We start from the raw sequence: 14,905 nt of genomic DNA, 5'->3' as shown, positions 1-14,905 counted from the left end.
AAGAGCCAAGAGGGTGATCAAAGAAGAGGAACCAAAAGAGGAGAGGAGTCGGAGAGCAACCCCAAAAGTAGGGCAAGGGAGATGCACAAGCAGAGACTGGGCAGCTATATCTGGGGCCTCAAGGTCTGGTAGGTAAGAGTTGAAAAGGTCTTTTGAGTTCAGGAACTAGATGTTTACCAATTTTGAGAAAACAATTTCCATTTAGTAGAGTGGCAGAAATCATTATACGGTAAGGAATGAGTGGGAGGTGAGACCAAGGAGGCAGGGGGCACGAGGAGCAGATACAGAAGACAGCTAAGAATCATCTCTTAGTTCTACCCACAAATTTAACAGATGAGGAAAATTTTACCAGTTCCTGAAAAAAGCAGTTAGTCAAGGGGTCTTGAGACATCATACAGAAAGGGAAGGTGAGAAATGGAGTGGAGATTTGAAGGAAAAAGAGTCCAGGGAGGGGTTTTTATGTCTGTTTTCAAGAAATAAAATTGAATATATTTATAAAAGGAAAAGAAAGCACATGAAGAGAGAAAGGTACAGAAAATATAAGAAATGTGAGAAGAGGAAGTGGGATAAGGAGTATAGATAAACTGGGTGCAGTGGCACACTCCTGTAATCCCAGAGATTTGGGGGTTGAGGCAGGAGGATCCAAAGTTCAAGACCAGCTTCATCAGTTTAGCAAGGCCCTAGGCAACCTAGCAAGATCCTGTCTCAAAATGAAAAATAAAAAGCGTTGGGAATGCAGCCCCTTATGGTAACACAATTCTCCTGGAATTCTTGGCAGCCAAGAAGAAAGACCCATAAATGAGGACTTTGGGTTTACTCAAGTTTTTCAAGGCCTTTTTGGTAGAATAGCAGGTAGGTAAGAAATTCTAAACCACCAGTGAGAGTGCAGTTAGAACTACTGAGCCTGAAATATGTGTTGAACAAAATCAACAAGGAAGAAGAGAAGCTGGAGGTCTGGATGAGAATGAAGAATGAATTTGATGGAGTGGGTGGAGGGATGGGAAAAGTTGAGCAGTTGTGATGAGAAGAATTTGGAATTCAAGGTTCTGAAAGGTAGATCATCCGAGTGATGATGAGGTTGGAAGTGCAACCCTTTTCAGGGATGGTTAAAATGAAGCAGAAAAACAAATGGTAAAGCTGTCATAGTTAAGGAAGTTGAACAACTGGGTGGCTAGAGCATACAATTCACTGGATTTGTGTGTTGGGAAGGTTGTTTGGTTTTATATTATTTTTTGATTTGTGTGGTTTCACATATTTTTAGTTGTAGATGGACACAATATTTTTTTAATATTTATTTTTTAGTTGGACATAATACTTTATTTTATTTACTTTTATGTGGTATTGAGGATAGAACCCAGGGCCTCGCACATGCTAGGCAAGCGCTCTACCACTGAGCCACAACCCCAGCCCCAATATTTTTATTTATTTTTATGTGGTACTAAGGATGAAACCTAGGGCCTCACGTGTGCAAGGCAAGTGCTCTACCACTGAGCTACAACCTCAGCCCGATTTGTGTGGTTTTGAAGTCACTGAAGACTGTGGTAGAAGATGAGAGAAAAACTGAGCTAGATGGACAAGTTAAGAGAACAGTAAAGATGTTGATGGATTAGATGGTGCTGTGACAACAGGAAGAGCGTGGCAAATATAAAGGCATGGGCTTCAAGAGAGGAGGACAAGGTAGCAAAAGCATAAGCAGAGGAGAGATCAGAGGACACAGACCTGTCTCCTCTGCCCCACTTCTCCTAGTTCTGGGGTCAGAGAAAGAGCAGTTTTTGCCAAAGAGCAGACACATCATTAGGGGAAAACCAGGTTTCACAGCGCTCAAAGGGAGATACTTTCAAAATTGCAATAAAGGAGTTAGGGTTATGTAGCTCAGTAGTAGAAAGCTTGCTAGTATGGGCAAAGTCCTGGGTTCAAGTCTCAGTAGCACACATACACACAACAAGAAAGAAAGAAAGGGCTGGGATTGTGGCTCAGTGGTAGAGCGCTCCCCTAGCATGAGCGGGACCCGAGTTCGATCCTCAGCACCATATAAAAAATAAAGGCATTGTGCTGTGTCCATCTATACCAAAAAAAAAAAAAAAAAAAAAAAAAAAAAAAAAAAATTCAAAAGAAAGAGGATTTGAATCGTAAAATGGTACATACCTATAATCCCAGCAATTTGGGAGGCTGAGGCAGGAGGATTACAAATTTGAGGCCAGCCTGGACAACATAATAATGAGACTCTCAGTAATTTAGTGAGACCTGTATAAAAATGGAAAAAAAAAGACTGGGGATGTAGCTCAATGGAAGAGTGCCAACCAACTCAGTGGTAGTTCAATCCCCAGTTGAAAAAAAAAGTATTTTAATAAATAAGGTATTCCATAGAATATTGTGAAATAGATCAGTAGGGAACTGAATCCACAGAGGTTCAGAAGATAATCTGGAGGTTTTGCACATGGAAGCAGGAGATTGCTTCTTCTGGAATTCATTATGGAAAACACATTGCATTTATTGAGTAGGACATGTATATCTTAACAGGGTCTTAGGGAGACGCGTAATATGGTATCTCTTCCGGTTGCCCACATATTCTGATCTATGTGACAACATTCTATGAAATCTATTCAAATATGTAAGTTAAGGTTTCTCTTCCAGTTTTGTGGCTTTAAATGTTGTCTTCATGCATTTAAAAACTCCCAGTTTTCTCTCTCTAGTTCTGACCTTGCCCCTGAAATCTGGACTCATGTATCCAGCTGCCACTTACAATTCTAAAAGGCTTTCACTTAGTAGATTCAAAATAGAGCTTTTGGTTCTCCCACCCCCTTAGAATTCTGCTGCCACCATCTTTTCTTCAACATGGCTGCAACTGCCTCCTAACTGGTATCCTCATTTTTTGCTCTCTGGCCTAAACACAGGAGCCACAGTGAACTTTTAAAACATAAACCCAATCCCCTCCCTGCCTGCTCTCTGTTGCAGCCTCACTGTTCTTCAACACCTCCAGCTTGATCCTTCTTCCCCACCTTTGCCTCAGCTGTTTGCTTGATGTGGAATGCTTTGCTCTCAAACTTTCATTTAGGACTAGGGATGTATGTGGCTCAATGGTAGAGAACTTGCCTAGCATGTACAAAGATGTAGATTCCATCCCCAGCCCCAAAAACAAATAAATAAAAATAAAATAAGGAGAAGGAGCCTTGAACTCTTGGTTTTTTTGTTTTGTTTTGTTTTGTTTGTTTGTTGTTTTTTTGTTGTTGTTGTTGTTGTTGTTATTTATTTTGGGGTGTTTTGGATTTTTTTTGTTGGTACTGGGGATTGAACCCAGAGGCATTGAGCTACATCACCAACTTTTTTTTTACTATTTATTTTGAGACAGGGTCTTACTGAGATGCCAAGGCTGGCCTCGTCAAACTTGTGATTCTCCTGCCTCAGCCTCCTGAGTTACTGAGATTACAGTTGTGTGCCCCATGCCCAGAGCTGACTACTGTATCTAAAGGTAGTTCCCTGCTACTTTCCACATTATCCTGTTTTATAATCTTACAGCACTACTTACTGATTTCTTCTTCCTTATTTGTTTTTGTTTTTGTTTTGTGTTTGTGCAGTGCTAGGAATAAAACCCAGGACCTCATGCATGAGAGTCAAGCATTGTTATTTCTGAGCCACAAGGCCAGCCCTCTAATGCAGTCTTCTATTGATGGGTTTTTGGTTTGTTTCTAGTTTTAGCTGATGTGAAAAACATTGATATGAACATTTTGTACATGAGCCAGTTTTCACGGAGCTTGTTAAGTAACAGATTTTTTAGAAAACCCAAGTTTCAGAAGAGGATTTTATTCATTTTTTGTAAGATCAAGATAATACCAGCTGGCCACCTCAGATATTATCATTACTGTCATTGCTGGTATGATTCATCTGGAAGGTTGTAGCAAGGCTGGGGCTAGTGGGGATGAAAGCTAAAAGTTCTTCTGCTCTTCACTGGGCACATTGTTGTTCTCAGGCACAACATTCAGGAGTTGTTTTTGGGTTTTGTTGTGGTGGTGTTCTATTTTGAGGGGGAGTTGGTACGGGGAATGGAACCCAGGGGTACTTAACCACTGAGCCACATCCACAGCCCCTTTAATTTTTTATTTTGAAACAGAGTCTCACTAAGTCTCTTGGGGCCTCACTAAAGTATGGAAGCTGGCCTCGAACTTGCAATCCTCTTGCCTCAGCTTCCCCAGTTGCTGGGATGACAGGCATGCACCACCATGCCTCACTTGTTCCTTTAATATTAAAATCCCTTGTGTCACTATTGGTTTCCCTCTTAGCCCGTGTTCCTTTCCTTTTCTCTTGTTCCTCTTTCCCTGGAGGTCTTTTTTTTCCTTCCTGTTATTTCCCTCTCTAATAGCATGAGCTAATGGGCCCACAGACTCCAGCCAAAAAAAACATATTGAAGTACAAAACAGTATTGCAATTAACACTAAGAAAGATAGAAATTTAGTCCAGAGAGGAAGACTGGGACATCCAGAGACAGCAAGAAGAAGACAAGGAGAATGAAAAGACATGAGACAGAGAGGAAGGAAGGGCAAGAACTAGGCTGAGGCTCAGTGTCACGGGAGTTTGCAATGTGCTGAAGGATGCTCCTTGAGACATGCCAATCTTAGTTTCAATCTCAGTTTCAGAGGTTGTATGAAATTCAGTTTCTTTCTTGGGGAAGCCAACAGTTGGTTTGGGGCTTTCCCTGGGTGGGAGGCTGATGACTGGAGTCTTGTGCCCAAACTCAGGGAAATACAGCTTTATAGTGGTCTCTGTGGAGTACCAGTGAAATCACTGGGCCTCCAAATGAGGCTGAAATGACATTAACCTTCCACTTAAACTTAGCCTCAAAATCTAGTTTGGTTTAATTCCAATTTCAACCTCAACCCAAATCACAACTCAAACTTAACCCCAAAGATAACCCTACCCTCAAATCCAAACACATCCCAATCAATAAAACTCCAAATAAAATTTGTCTTCTAAAGCAACCCAACCTTGTTTCTAGGGTTACTCTTGAAACTTACTTATCCCTATTCCTAACCTAAAACTTAAATCTGACTCTAAATATAAGTTCCATCTGAGCCACAAACCTAAAGTTGAACTTTGTCCGATTTACTTTATTATTTATCCTTCTTCACTTAATAGGTATTTATTGAGTGCCTACTATGTGCTGGTCCTTGATCTAGGCAAATAGTGGCAAAAAGTGAGACAAAGTACTGACACTCCTGGAGCTTATGTTCCAGTGAGGCAAAGAAGAAAAAAAAGAAACTGACCAAGGTGTGGTGGCACATGCCTTTAATCCAGGCCACTTGGAAGACTGAGACAGAAGGATCACAAGTTCAAAGCCAGTCTTAGCAACTTAGTGAGGCCCTGAGCAAATTAGGGAGACCCTGTCTCAAAATAAAAAAAATGAAAAACGGGCTGGGGATGTGGCTTACTGGTTGAGCGCTCCTGGGTTCAATCCCCAGTACCAAAAAAAAAAAAAAAAAAAAAAAAAAAAAGAAGAAGAAGAAGAAGAAGAAGAAAAAAAAAAAAAGAAACTGAAAGGCTGGGCTATGGCTCAGTGGTAGAGACTTGCCTAACATGTGTGAGACCCTGGGTTCTATCCCCAGCACCGCATACAAACACACACACACACACACACACACACACACACACAATGTATTAGAGTATATTTATATATTAGAATATTGTATCACAACAACAACAACAAAAAAAAAAACCTCTGATATATGCTACCACATGAATGAATCTCACAAATAAAATGTGGAGTGGAAGAAGCCAAACACAAATGAATAAGTTCTGTATGATTTCATTTATATGCAACTGAAAGCAGAAAGAATTAGTCTATGGTGTTAGAGGTCAGAGAGTGATTGTCTTTAGAGAATATGCACTGGGAGAAGCCATAGGGGAACCTCTTGGGGAAATGGAACTGGGTAGTGACTACATGGTCATATACTGATGGAAACATTCATTAGCTGCACACTTCAGAGGGGAGCACCTCATTGTACACTGTTATACATTAAGAAAAGAAAAACAGCTGGTGGTATGGCTCAATTGTAGAGCATGGTACTTAGTATGATTGGGCTCAATCCTTAGTACTAAAAAATAAATTAATAAATGGAAAACAATCCTGGATGATTTCAATTTTTTAAATTAAATTTAAATTTTTTGTAGTGCTTGGGAATCAAACCTAGGGCCTCACACTTGCTAGGCAAGCATGATACCACTGAGCTACACCACCAGCTCCTTAAAACAGTGTATTGATACCATAAATGCAAGTTCCAGACAAATCCCTTAGCCATTCCCACCTGACCCTAGGTTGTTACCATAAGTCTAGCCAATGTGGAATTCTGAAGCTCCCCTTATAGAGAACTTTGGAAGTTGTTGGCCAAATCGACTCAAATGTGTGTGTTTGGGGCTGGGGATGTGGCTCAAGCGGTAGCGCACTCGCCTGGCATGCATGCAGCCCGGGTTCGATCCTCAGCACCACATACAAAGAAAGATGTTGTGTCCGCCGATAACTAAAAAAAATAAAATTCTCTAAAAAAAAAAAAAAAAAAAAAAAAAAAAAAAAAAAAAAATGTGTGTGTTTATTTGGAGTTATATAAATCTAATCCGTGTGGCCACAAGATGGATGGCATCTTTTAAGAATGGGTCGAGACTTCATTATATATGAGTGCCTAGCATCATCTCTGGGTAAGGGGACAAAAATTAAAATTAAATTAAAACCTCATCTTGGGCTGGGGATGTGGCTCAAGCAGTAAACGCGCTCGCCTGGAATGAGCAGGGCCCTGGGTTCGATCCTCAATACCACATAAAAATAAATAAAGATGTTATGTCCACTGAAAAAAATAAATATTAAAAAAGAATACCCTCTCTCTCTCTTAAAAAAAAATAACACCTCATCTTCCAAACAAGGACAGTTTGGAGTGTGTAAGGAGGCTCCACTAATATTTTCACTAGGACAAGAGCACACATGAGGATGTTCCAGGCAAGGGGTTATATAGTAGAACTCCTTGATATGACACCTTCCAGAAGACTGGAAAGTATACATCCTGGGACAAGTGTGACTTGAGTCATTTGGGACAAGGACAGTGGGGGGCACTGGGGATAAGAGGAGGAAATGGGCAGAAAGAAGCCTGTAATTTGCGGAGGGTGCAGAGGTGTCATAAATGATAGCTCTTCAGGGAACCAGGCCCCCAGCATACACCCCAGTGGCTCCCCCTTCTTCTCCCCGAATTGCCTTTCTCTGGAACTCCTAGGTCTGACCTTGCTCCTGGGCAGTCCTGGCCCCCAGTTCCCCTGACCTCACTCCCTTTCCCAGAACTCAGTTGCCTGAGCCCCCAGCCTGCGGTTCTCTTATAGGCCTCAGCCTTTCCTGCCTTCGACTGAAACAGCAGCATCTTCTAAGCCCTGGGGGCTTCCCCAGGCCCCAGCCCTGGCCTAGAACCCGCCCGCTGGCTGCCACGCTGCCACTGCCGCTTCCTCTATAAAGGGACCCAAGCGTCCTGGCCCAGGGGCCCTGCACACCAGGTAGGACTCTCCTGCCCCATCTCCTTGGGTTGCCCCTCTGCCTGGGTCCTGAGCCCTGGCTCCTCCTGCACCTCCCACCTGGATCTCCAGCCTGTCTGGGCCTGGGCCTTGGTTGGGGTGGGTTTGGTTTTGGTTTGTTCCGGGTTTCTATCTCTCCATCTGTCATTCTCTGTCTCTCTGACCTGTCACTCATTCTGTTTCTGCAGCAATCTCCTTTTGTTCCTTTCCTGTCTCTCTTTGTTTTTATGTCTCCCTCTGCTCACCTTGGGATTTCCCTGCCCATGTCTTGTCCCCTTCTCTGTCTGTCATCCTCTCTCAGGGTGGTTGTCTTTGCAGGGCAGGCAGGCAGGAGGTCTGTCTTCCTCTGTGTGCCCCGCCCCATTCACTCTCTCTCTCCCTGCAGATTCTCCCCATGACACCACCTGGACGTGTATACCTCCCAAGGGTGCTTGGCACCCACCTCCTCTTCCTGCTTCTGGGGCTGCTACTTGCGCTGCCACCTAGGGCCAAGGTGAGACAGTAGGAAAATTGGGGCTGCAGGGGTGGCTCTGCCCAGCTTGGATCCCTAGAGCCCTCTCAATTCTGTTCTCCCCTAGGGACTCCCTGGTGTTGGCCTCCTGCCCTCAGCTGCCCGGGCTGCTCAGCAGCACCCCCAGAAGCATTTTGCTCATGGCACCCTCAAACCTGCGGCTCACCTTGTTGGTAAAGTTCCACCCAACCTCCCAGACATGCAGCCCCCCGCTCCCCTCCTACCCCCATCTAGGGACCCAAGTAGCCACCCCATCTTTCCCTGCAGCTTCCCCTACAACTAAAGACAGAGCCTACTCCTCCTTCTCCCCAGTCATCCCCTATAAACTCCATTGTTTAGTACTTGCTTCCTCAGGGAGGAGACCTCTAACGTAGATCCTTGACCCTTCCTCCCCCACCTCCTGTGGCTCTTCCTAGGAGACCCTAGCATGCAGAACTCTCTACGCTGGAGAGCCAACACGGACCGTGCCTTCCTCCGCCATGGCTTCTCTTTGAGCAACAATTCCCTCCTGGTCCCCACCAGTGGCCTCTACTTCGTCTACTCCCAGGTGGTTTTCTCCGGGGAAGGCTGCTCCTCCAAGGCCGTCTCCACCCCTCTCTACCTCGCCCATGAGGTTCAGCTATTCTCCTCCCAGTACCCCTTCCATGTGCCTCTCCTCAGCGCCCAGAAGTCTGTGTGCCCAGGGCCACAAGGACCTTGGGTGCGCTCAGTATACCAGGGGGCTGTGTTCCTGCTCACCCAGGGAGACCAGTTGTCCACCCACACAGATGGTATCTCCCACCTGCTCTTCAGTCCCAGCAGCGTCTTCTTTGGGGCTTTTGCTCTGTAGGACTTGGAAAGATCCAGAGAGAAAAAGAAATTGGTTTCAAGTCCTTCTGTCCATTTTGCCTTCGTTCTGACCATTTCAAGGGTCACCACCACCTCTCCTGTGCCCGTTCCAACCATCGCCTCATGTCTTCCCCACTCAAGTCACTTGAAGCTTTCAAAGAAGAAATTCCAGGCACTCCAGGGACCACAGCTCCCTGAAGCACCCTGGATATTCTACTGAAGATTTCAAGCCTGCCTAGAAATTCCCAACACAGAGCTCTTCTTCTGTCCCAATGGTCTAGGTGGGGCCTTGACCTGGACATGGAAGAGGAGTAGACACATGGGGCAGCCTGGGTGGATGACTAGAGGCAGGGAAGGGGGACTATTTATGAAGGGGAATATTAAGTTATTTATTTATGGAGGATAGAGATAGGGGAACAATAGGAAGGCATTAGAAGAGAGAGTTGAACAGGCCCCAGAGATGGAGAGTGAGAAGGCATGGGCTCAGAGCTCACCTAGAGAGAAAAGTAGGACTAAGGGACTGAGGGGCTCTAGAAGGAAGCGAAAGGCTCTAAAAGCCAGCCACTGCCTGACTAGACACCCACAAGGAGCCATCTGCTCCCTCGATAAAACCCAATAAACCTCTTTTTTCTCTGAAATGCTGTCTGCTTATATCTGTCTGTCTGAAGTGGGGACAATTTCTTAGATCTCTCTAGGGAATGAAGGGAGAGACCGAGGTCTCAGAGGGGTCAGGGGCTATGGGCAGGACAAGGAGATAAGGGGGCCCAGGAGCTCCAGGGATTTGTAGCCTGTTCACAGGGACCAGGCAGTCTAATTGCTGCAGGGGAATTGAGGGAAAAACTGGAAAGAAAAATGGTGGTGATGCTGGGAGGACAAGGTCCTTAGGGGTGGTATTTAGAGGGTTTCTGGGAGCTATGGCCACATGTAGGGCTTCTTAGGAACAGGGGTCACTGATGGCCTCTGGGGAGAAGTTACAATACCAAAGGGTGAGAGAATGTCCAGATCTAGGGAGGTGGAATAAGGGGATTCTCTGGAAGACATGGCCATGTGTGGGCCCTAAAGAGTGGGAGAGCCTCCAGAACTAAGAGGTATGAAATATAGTGGACATCTGAAGAGACATGGCCAACATCAGAGGTCTGAAGTCTTCAATTAAAAAAAAAAAAAAATTCAGGGGTTTCAAAGTCCTTTGGAAGCAAGACTGAAACCAGTAGTTTGAATTCCAGATAAGAATGAAAGAAGAAGGCCTGGGGTTTGTGAATGAAAGGAGAAGGCCCTCTTGGGTTTTGTGAATTTCCAAGTCAGAGTTCACTCCCTCTGGGGCTGTCCCAGTCTTGTCCCTGCTACCCCTTCCAACCCCTTCCATAAGCCAATGTGTGCCCCCAATTTCAAACTGTTCTGGCCTCTCCCCCCACCCCAATTCCTTCCTACTCTGAAGCTCCAATTCATGTCTTCCTTCTCAGGAGTCCTGTCTAGAAATCAGAGGGGAGCCTGGTGCAGTGGTGCATGCCTATAATCCCAGCGACTCAGGAAACTCAGGCAGGAGGATCATGAGTTCAAAGCCAGCCTCAGCAACTTAGGGAGGCACTAAGCAACTCAGCAAGAACTTGTCTCTAAATAAAATATAAAAAGGGCTGGGGACGTGGCTCAGTGGTTAAGCACTGATTACCAAAAAGAAAAAAAAAAATCAGAGGGGAAAGACCACAGCAGACCTGGCCCTCCAAAAAACAGAGACAACAGACATTAAGGGTCAGGAGGAACTGGGTCCAGCTTCCAGAGGGTCTGTTTCTCTCTCTCTCTCTCTCTCTCTCTCTCTCACACACACACACACACACACACACACTTTGTTAACTAGCCCAAGAAGCTTGCCACAGTATCCGGGTGGGGAGGATGAGGAGTATCCTTGATGCCTGGGTATCCCCAACTTTCCAAACCCCCGCCCCCATGATGGAGAAGAAACCGAGACAGAATGTATAGGGCCCACTACCGCTTCCTCTAGATGAGCTCATGGGTTTCTCCACCAAGGAAGTTTTCCGCTGGTTGAACCGAGAGTCTTTCCCCGCCCTCCTCTTGCCCCAAGGGCTATAAAGGCAGCTGTTTGCACACCCAGCCAGCAAAAGCTCCCTGAGCGAGGACACCAGGGGACCAGCTAGGAGGGAGAGAAGCAACTCCAAACTCCCCTGAAAATAATCCCAGAGAGGCAACCAGACAAGCAGGTTCTTTCCCTCTCACACACACACTGCTCCACATCCAGGGTTCCACATTTTCCTCTGGGAAGGACACGATGAGCACTGAAAGCATGATCCGGGACGTGGAGCTGGCCGAGGAGGCACTCCCCAAGAAGGCATGGGGGCCCCAGGGCTCCAGCCGGTGCCTGTGCCTCAGCCTCTTCTCCTTCCTGCTTGTGGCTGGAGCCACTACGCTCTTCTGCCTGCTGCACTTTGGAGTGATCGGCCCCCAGAGGGAAGAGGTGAGTGCCTCCCCAAACTTCACTTCCATCCAGACAGAAAAAGGGGAGAAAGAGAACAAGAGAGAGGTGGGGAGAAAGGAGTGCTGATAGGGAGGGCTAGAGAAGATAGGGTAGCAGAAAGAGATGTGGAAAGAGAGAGACTGAATATCTGACACAAGAAACATGCTAATCAAATACTTGTTCAATGAATGAATGAATGAATGAATGAATGAGCAGGCAGATATACATATATAAAGAGTTCCAGAGAAAGATGTGGAGCATGAGCAGAGAGACGGGAGAAAAGAAAGTTATATGATTAAAGGTGATGAGACAGAATGAGATGTGAATGATATGAAAGAAAAGGAGAGAATTGAGGGAAAGAGATATAAGGAGAGAGTTGAAGAAAAGTGAGATAAGGAGAGGCAAAAATTTGGCCCACAGAAAGCACTTGTTGGATGTATGTAAGGATAAATGAATGAATGGAGAGACGAAACCAGATGTTTGGTGCAGAGAGCTCAAGCTGAATAAGCAGCCAGCTGATTCTCCTCTGGGGTGATTCTTCGAGTACTAAATCTTTTCCTTCTCCCACAGTTCCCGAATAACCTCCCTCTCAGCCCCCAGGCCCAGATGCTCACACTCAGTAAGTATCTCCCAAGCTTCTTTCCTAATTCTGGTGAAGGGAGGAGTGTTAGTCCTGGGATGGAAACAGTGGGGGAAATTTAGAGTTTTGGGTTTTGGGGAGAAGGAATGGAGGTCAAAGTAGGCAGGGATTTTCAAAGAAGTTTGAGGGGCTCAACTTTTTCTTTTCTTTCTTCCTCAGGATCATCTTCTCAAAACATGAATGACAAGCCTGTAGCCCACGTTGTAGGTAAGAACTCTGAGCATGTGTCTTGGGGATGAAGGAGCACATAAGACATGGAGGCATAGGACTGGTGGGTTGAAAGTAGAAGACCCTGGAGACAGTGTGTGAAGGAGGGTGGAGGAACAGAAAGGCCTTGTGATGGATACTCAGAAACTCAGGGCCTGAAGAGATGTGAAAAGAGAGGGGACAGTAACCGGAAGTTGGGGTGAGCAGAACTTGAGGGCCAGGATGTGAAGTAAACTCACAGGGTCATACTGACTCACCTCTCCCTCCCTCTAGCAAAAAATGAAGACAAGGAGCAGCTGGTGTGGCTAAGTCGTCGTGCCAATGCCCTCCTGGCCAATGGCATGGAGCTGATAGACAACCAGCTGGTGGTGCCTGCAAACGGGCTATACCTCGTCTACTCCCAGGTCCTCTTCAAGGGCCAAGGCTGCCCTTCCTACGTGCTCCTCACCCACACTGTCAGCCGCTTTGCTGTCTCTTATCAGGACAAGGTCAACCTCCTCTCTGCCATCAAGAGCCCCTGCCCAAAGGAGAGCCTGGAGGGGGCTGAGTTCAAGCCCTGGTATGAACCCATCTATCTGGGAGGGGTCTTCGAGCTGCAGAAGGGTGATCGACTCAGTGCTGAGGTCAACCTGCCCAGCTATCTCGACTTTGCTGAGTCCGGGCAGGTCTACTTTGGGGTCATCGCTCTGTGAGGGAGATGGATGTCCATCCACCTCCTCTCCTTCACCTACCACAATCCCTCGGCCCCTGCCTCCTTGTCCTTTTTTGGCTGAGAAAGGGAATTAGGGTCAGACCCCAATCTTAGAACTTTCAACACCACTCAGAAAACTTGGATAAAGGGATGTATGACCTGGATGATGGGGCACTCTAGCAAGAATTCAAACCAAGACTACCAGAAACCACTGGGGCCCTCAGGTTTTGATCCCTGAATTCAACCTGGGACATCTGAAATGTGGGGATCAGGAAGCCTTTGGTTCAGCATACTCTTTAAGAAGACTTCACCTCGAATACTTCACAAGAGTGGACCTCAGGCCTTCCTCTCTTCAGATGTTTCCAGACTCCTAAGATATGGAGCCCATCCCTTCCCACAGGGCCAGCCCCCTCTATTTATGGTTGCACTTATGATTATTTATTACTTATTTATTATTTATTTATTTACTGATGAATGTATTTATTTAGAAGGTCAGGGTGTCCTGGGGGCCCAACGTCGGAGCTGCCTTGGGCCAGACATGTTTTCTGTGAAAACGGAACTGAACTATAGGTTGTTCCCACCTGGCCTCCTGGCCTCTTTGCCTCCTTTTGCTTATGTTTTAAACAAAATATTTATCTAATCCAGATGTTTTAATAATACTGATTTGGTGACCTACTGTTGCTACATCGCTGAACCTCTGCTCCCTAGGGGAGCTGTGTCTGTAATCGCAGTGGCGAGAAATAGAAATAAAGATTGCTTAGAAAAGAAACATGATCTCTCTCTTGGAGTCAATTCTGCATCTGTCTCTCCCTGGGGGTAGGAGCCCACTCTCTGAAGTCTTCTCTCTGCAGAGTTTAAGATGCCTGGACATGGGCTGGGGATGTGACTCAAGCGTAGGGCGCTCACCTGGCATGTGTGCGGCCCAGGTTCCATCCTCAGCACCACATACAAACAAAGATGTTGTGTCCACCAAAAACTAAAAAATAAATATTTAAAAAAGATTCCCTCTCTCTCTTAAAAAAATAAAAATTTAAAAAAAAATTAAAATTAAAAAAAAAAAAAAAGATGCCTGGACACAGACAGACCCTAGTACTTAGATTCTTTAGATTTAGGAGATACTATGTAACAAAGCCCAGCTGAATAGCCTCCCTCCTCCAGGAAACTGGAGCTTGAACCTAATTACCTGTCCCTCAGGGCATGGGAATTTCCCACTCTGGGAATTCCAAGTACTTGCTGGGAAAATCCTGCTACTCTTTCCGGCTATTGTGGCCTGAGAGAGCTGGGGAGAAGCCACATTCTCAGGTACCTGAATCACAGCCAAGGGACTTCCAAAGATTCAGGTGTCTGGGCTCCAAATCACTCCATCCCAACCACCTTCCCCCCAACCCTGTGCTAACTGTGCAACCTAAACCAGTCAACCTCACCTGCCACTGCCTGAAGGGCACATGAAAAAAAAAAAAAGGCCCAACTTCCATCAGACCCAGCTCAGTACTTGGCATGATAACTACTCAATAAATGCTGCCTTACTTCCTTTATCCATTCATTCTTCAGTGGGTAAAATTGGAAAAACCCACTAAAATTAAAAATCAAAGACTAGAAGCAAGGGATATAGCTCAGTGATAGAGTGCATGCTTAGCAAGTGCAAAGCCCTGAATTAGACCCCCAGCACCAAACAACAACAACAAAAAGACTGGAGCAATGCCCATGCCTATAATCCCAGTGACTCAGGAGGCTGAGACAAGAGGATTTAGAGTTCAAAGCCAGCCTCAGCAACAAAGAGCCACTAAGCAGCTCAGTGAGACCCTGTCTCTAAATAAAATACAACATAGGGATGAGGATGTGACTCAGTGATTGAGTGCCCCTGAGTTCAATCCCCAGTATACCCCCACACCACCACCAAAAGGTATAAGATGTTGGTGAAGGACCCACTTGCCAGCTTTGGTCTCATTGATCTTTTTAGTGAATGATGAGGGGTCGGGTATAAAGGGAGTGAATTGGAAAGAGAAAAAAACCTCTGTTAAA

At 45.7% G+C, this 14,905-nt stretch overlaps 2 protein-coding genes across 4 annotated transcripts; both read left to right on the top strand.

Moving 5' to 3' along the window:
* Nucleotides 1-7,933: 7,933 nt before the first annotated feature.
* Lta (lymphotoxin alpha) lies at nucleotides 7,934-9,269 on the top strand. Its single transcript, XM_076857783.1, has 3 exons — nucleotides 7,934-8,032; nucleotides 8,118-8,223; nucleotides 8,467-9,269. The coding sequence occupies exons 1-3, from the start codon at nucleotides 7,934-7,936 to the stop codon at nucleotides 8,877-8,879; spliced, it is 618 nt and encodes a 205-aa protein (XP_076713898.1). The 3' UTR covers nucleotides 8,880-9,269.
* Nucleotides 9,270-11,013: 1,744 nt separating this feature from the next.
* On the top strand, nucleotides 11,014-13,047 carry Tnf (tumor necrosis factor). Of its 3 annotated transcripts, XM_076857781.1 has the most exons (5): nucleotides 11,014-11,345; nucleotides 11,629-11,631; nucleotides 11,916-11,964; nucleotides 12,145-12,192; nucleotides 12,466-13,047. In XM_076857781.1, the coding sequence occupies exons 1-5, from the start codon at nucleotides 11,160-11,162 to the stop codon at nucleotides 12,882-12,884; spliced, it is 705 nt and encodes a 234-aa protein (XP_076713896.1). In that variant the 5' UTR covers nucleotides 11,014-11,159; the 3' UTR covers nucleotides 12,885-13,047. The 3 variants fall into 3 exon arrangements, with proteins under 3 accessions (XP_076713896.1, XP_076713895.1, XP_076713897.1); XM_076857780.1 differs by lacking the exon at nucleotides 11,629-11,631; XM_076857782.1 differs by lacking the exon at nucleotides 12,145-12,192.
* The last annotated feature ends 1,858 nt before the right edge of the window (nucleotides 13,048-14,905 follow it).

Source organism: Callospermophilus lateralis, chromosome 6, assembly GCF_048772815.1.
Source record: "Callospermophilus lateralis isolate mCalLat2 chromosome 6, mCalLat2.hap1, whole genome shotgun sequence".
In the NCBI taxonomy this organism is placed as follows: Eukaryota; Metazoa; Chordata; class Mammalia; order Rodentia; family Sciuridae; genus Callospermophilus; species Callospermophilus lateralis.
The sequence above is the reverse complement of the archived record's forward strand: the minus strand, read 5'-3'. Positions and strand labels throughout refer to the sequence as shown.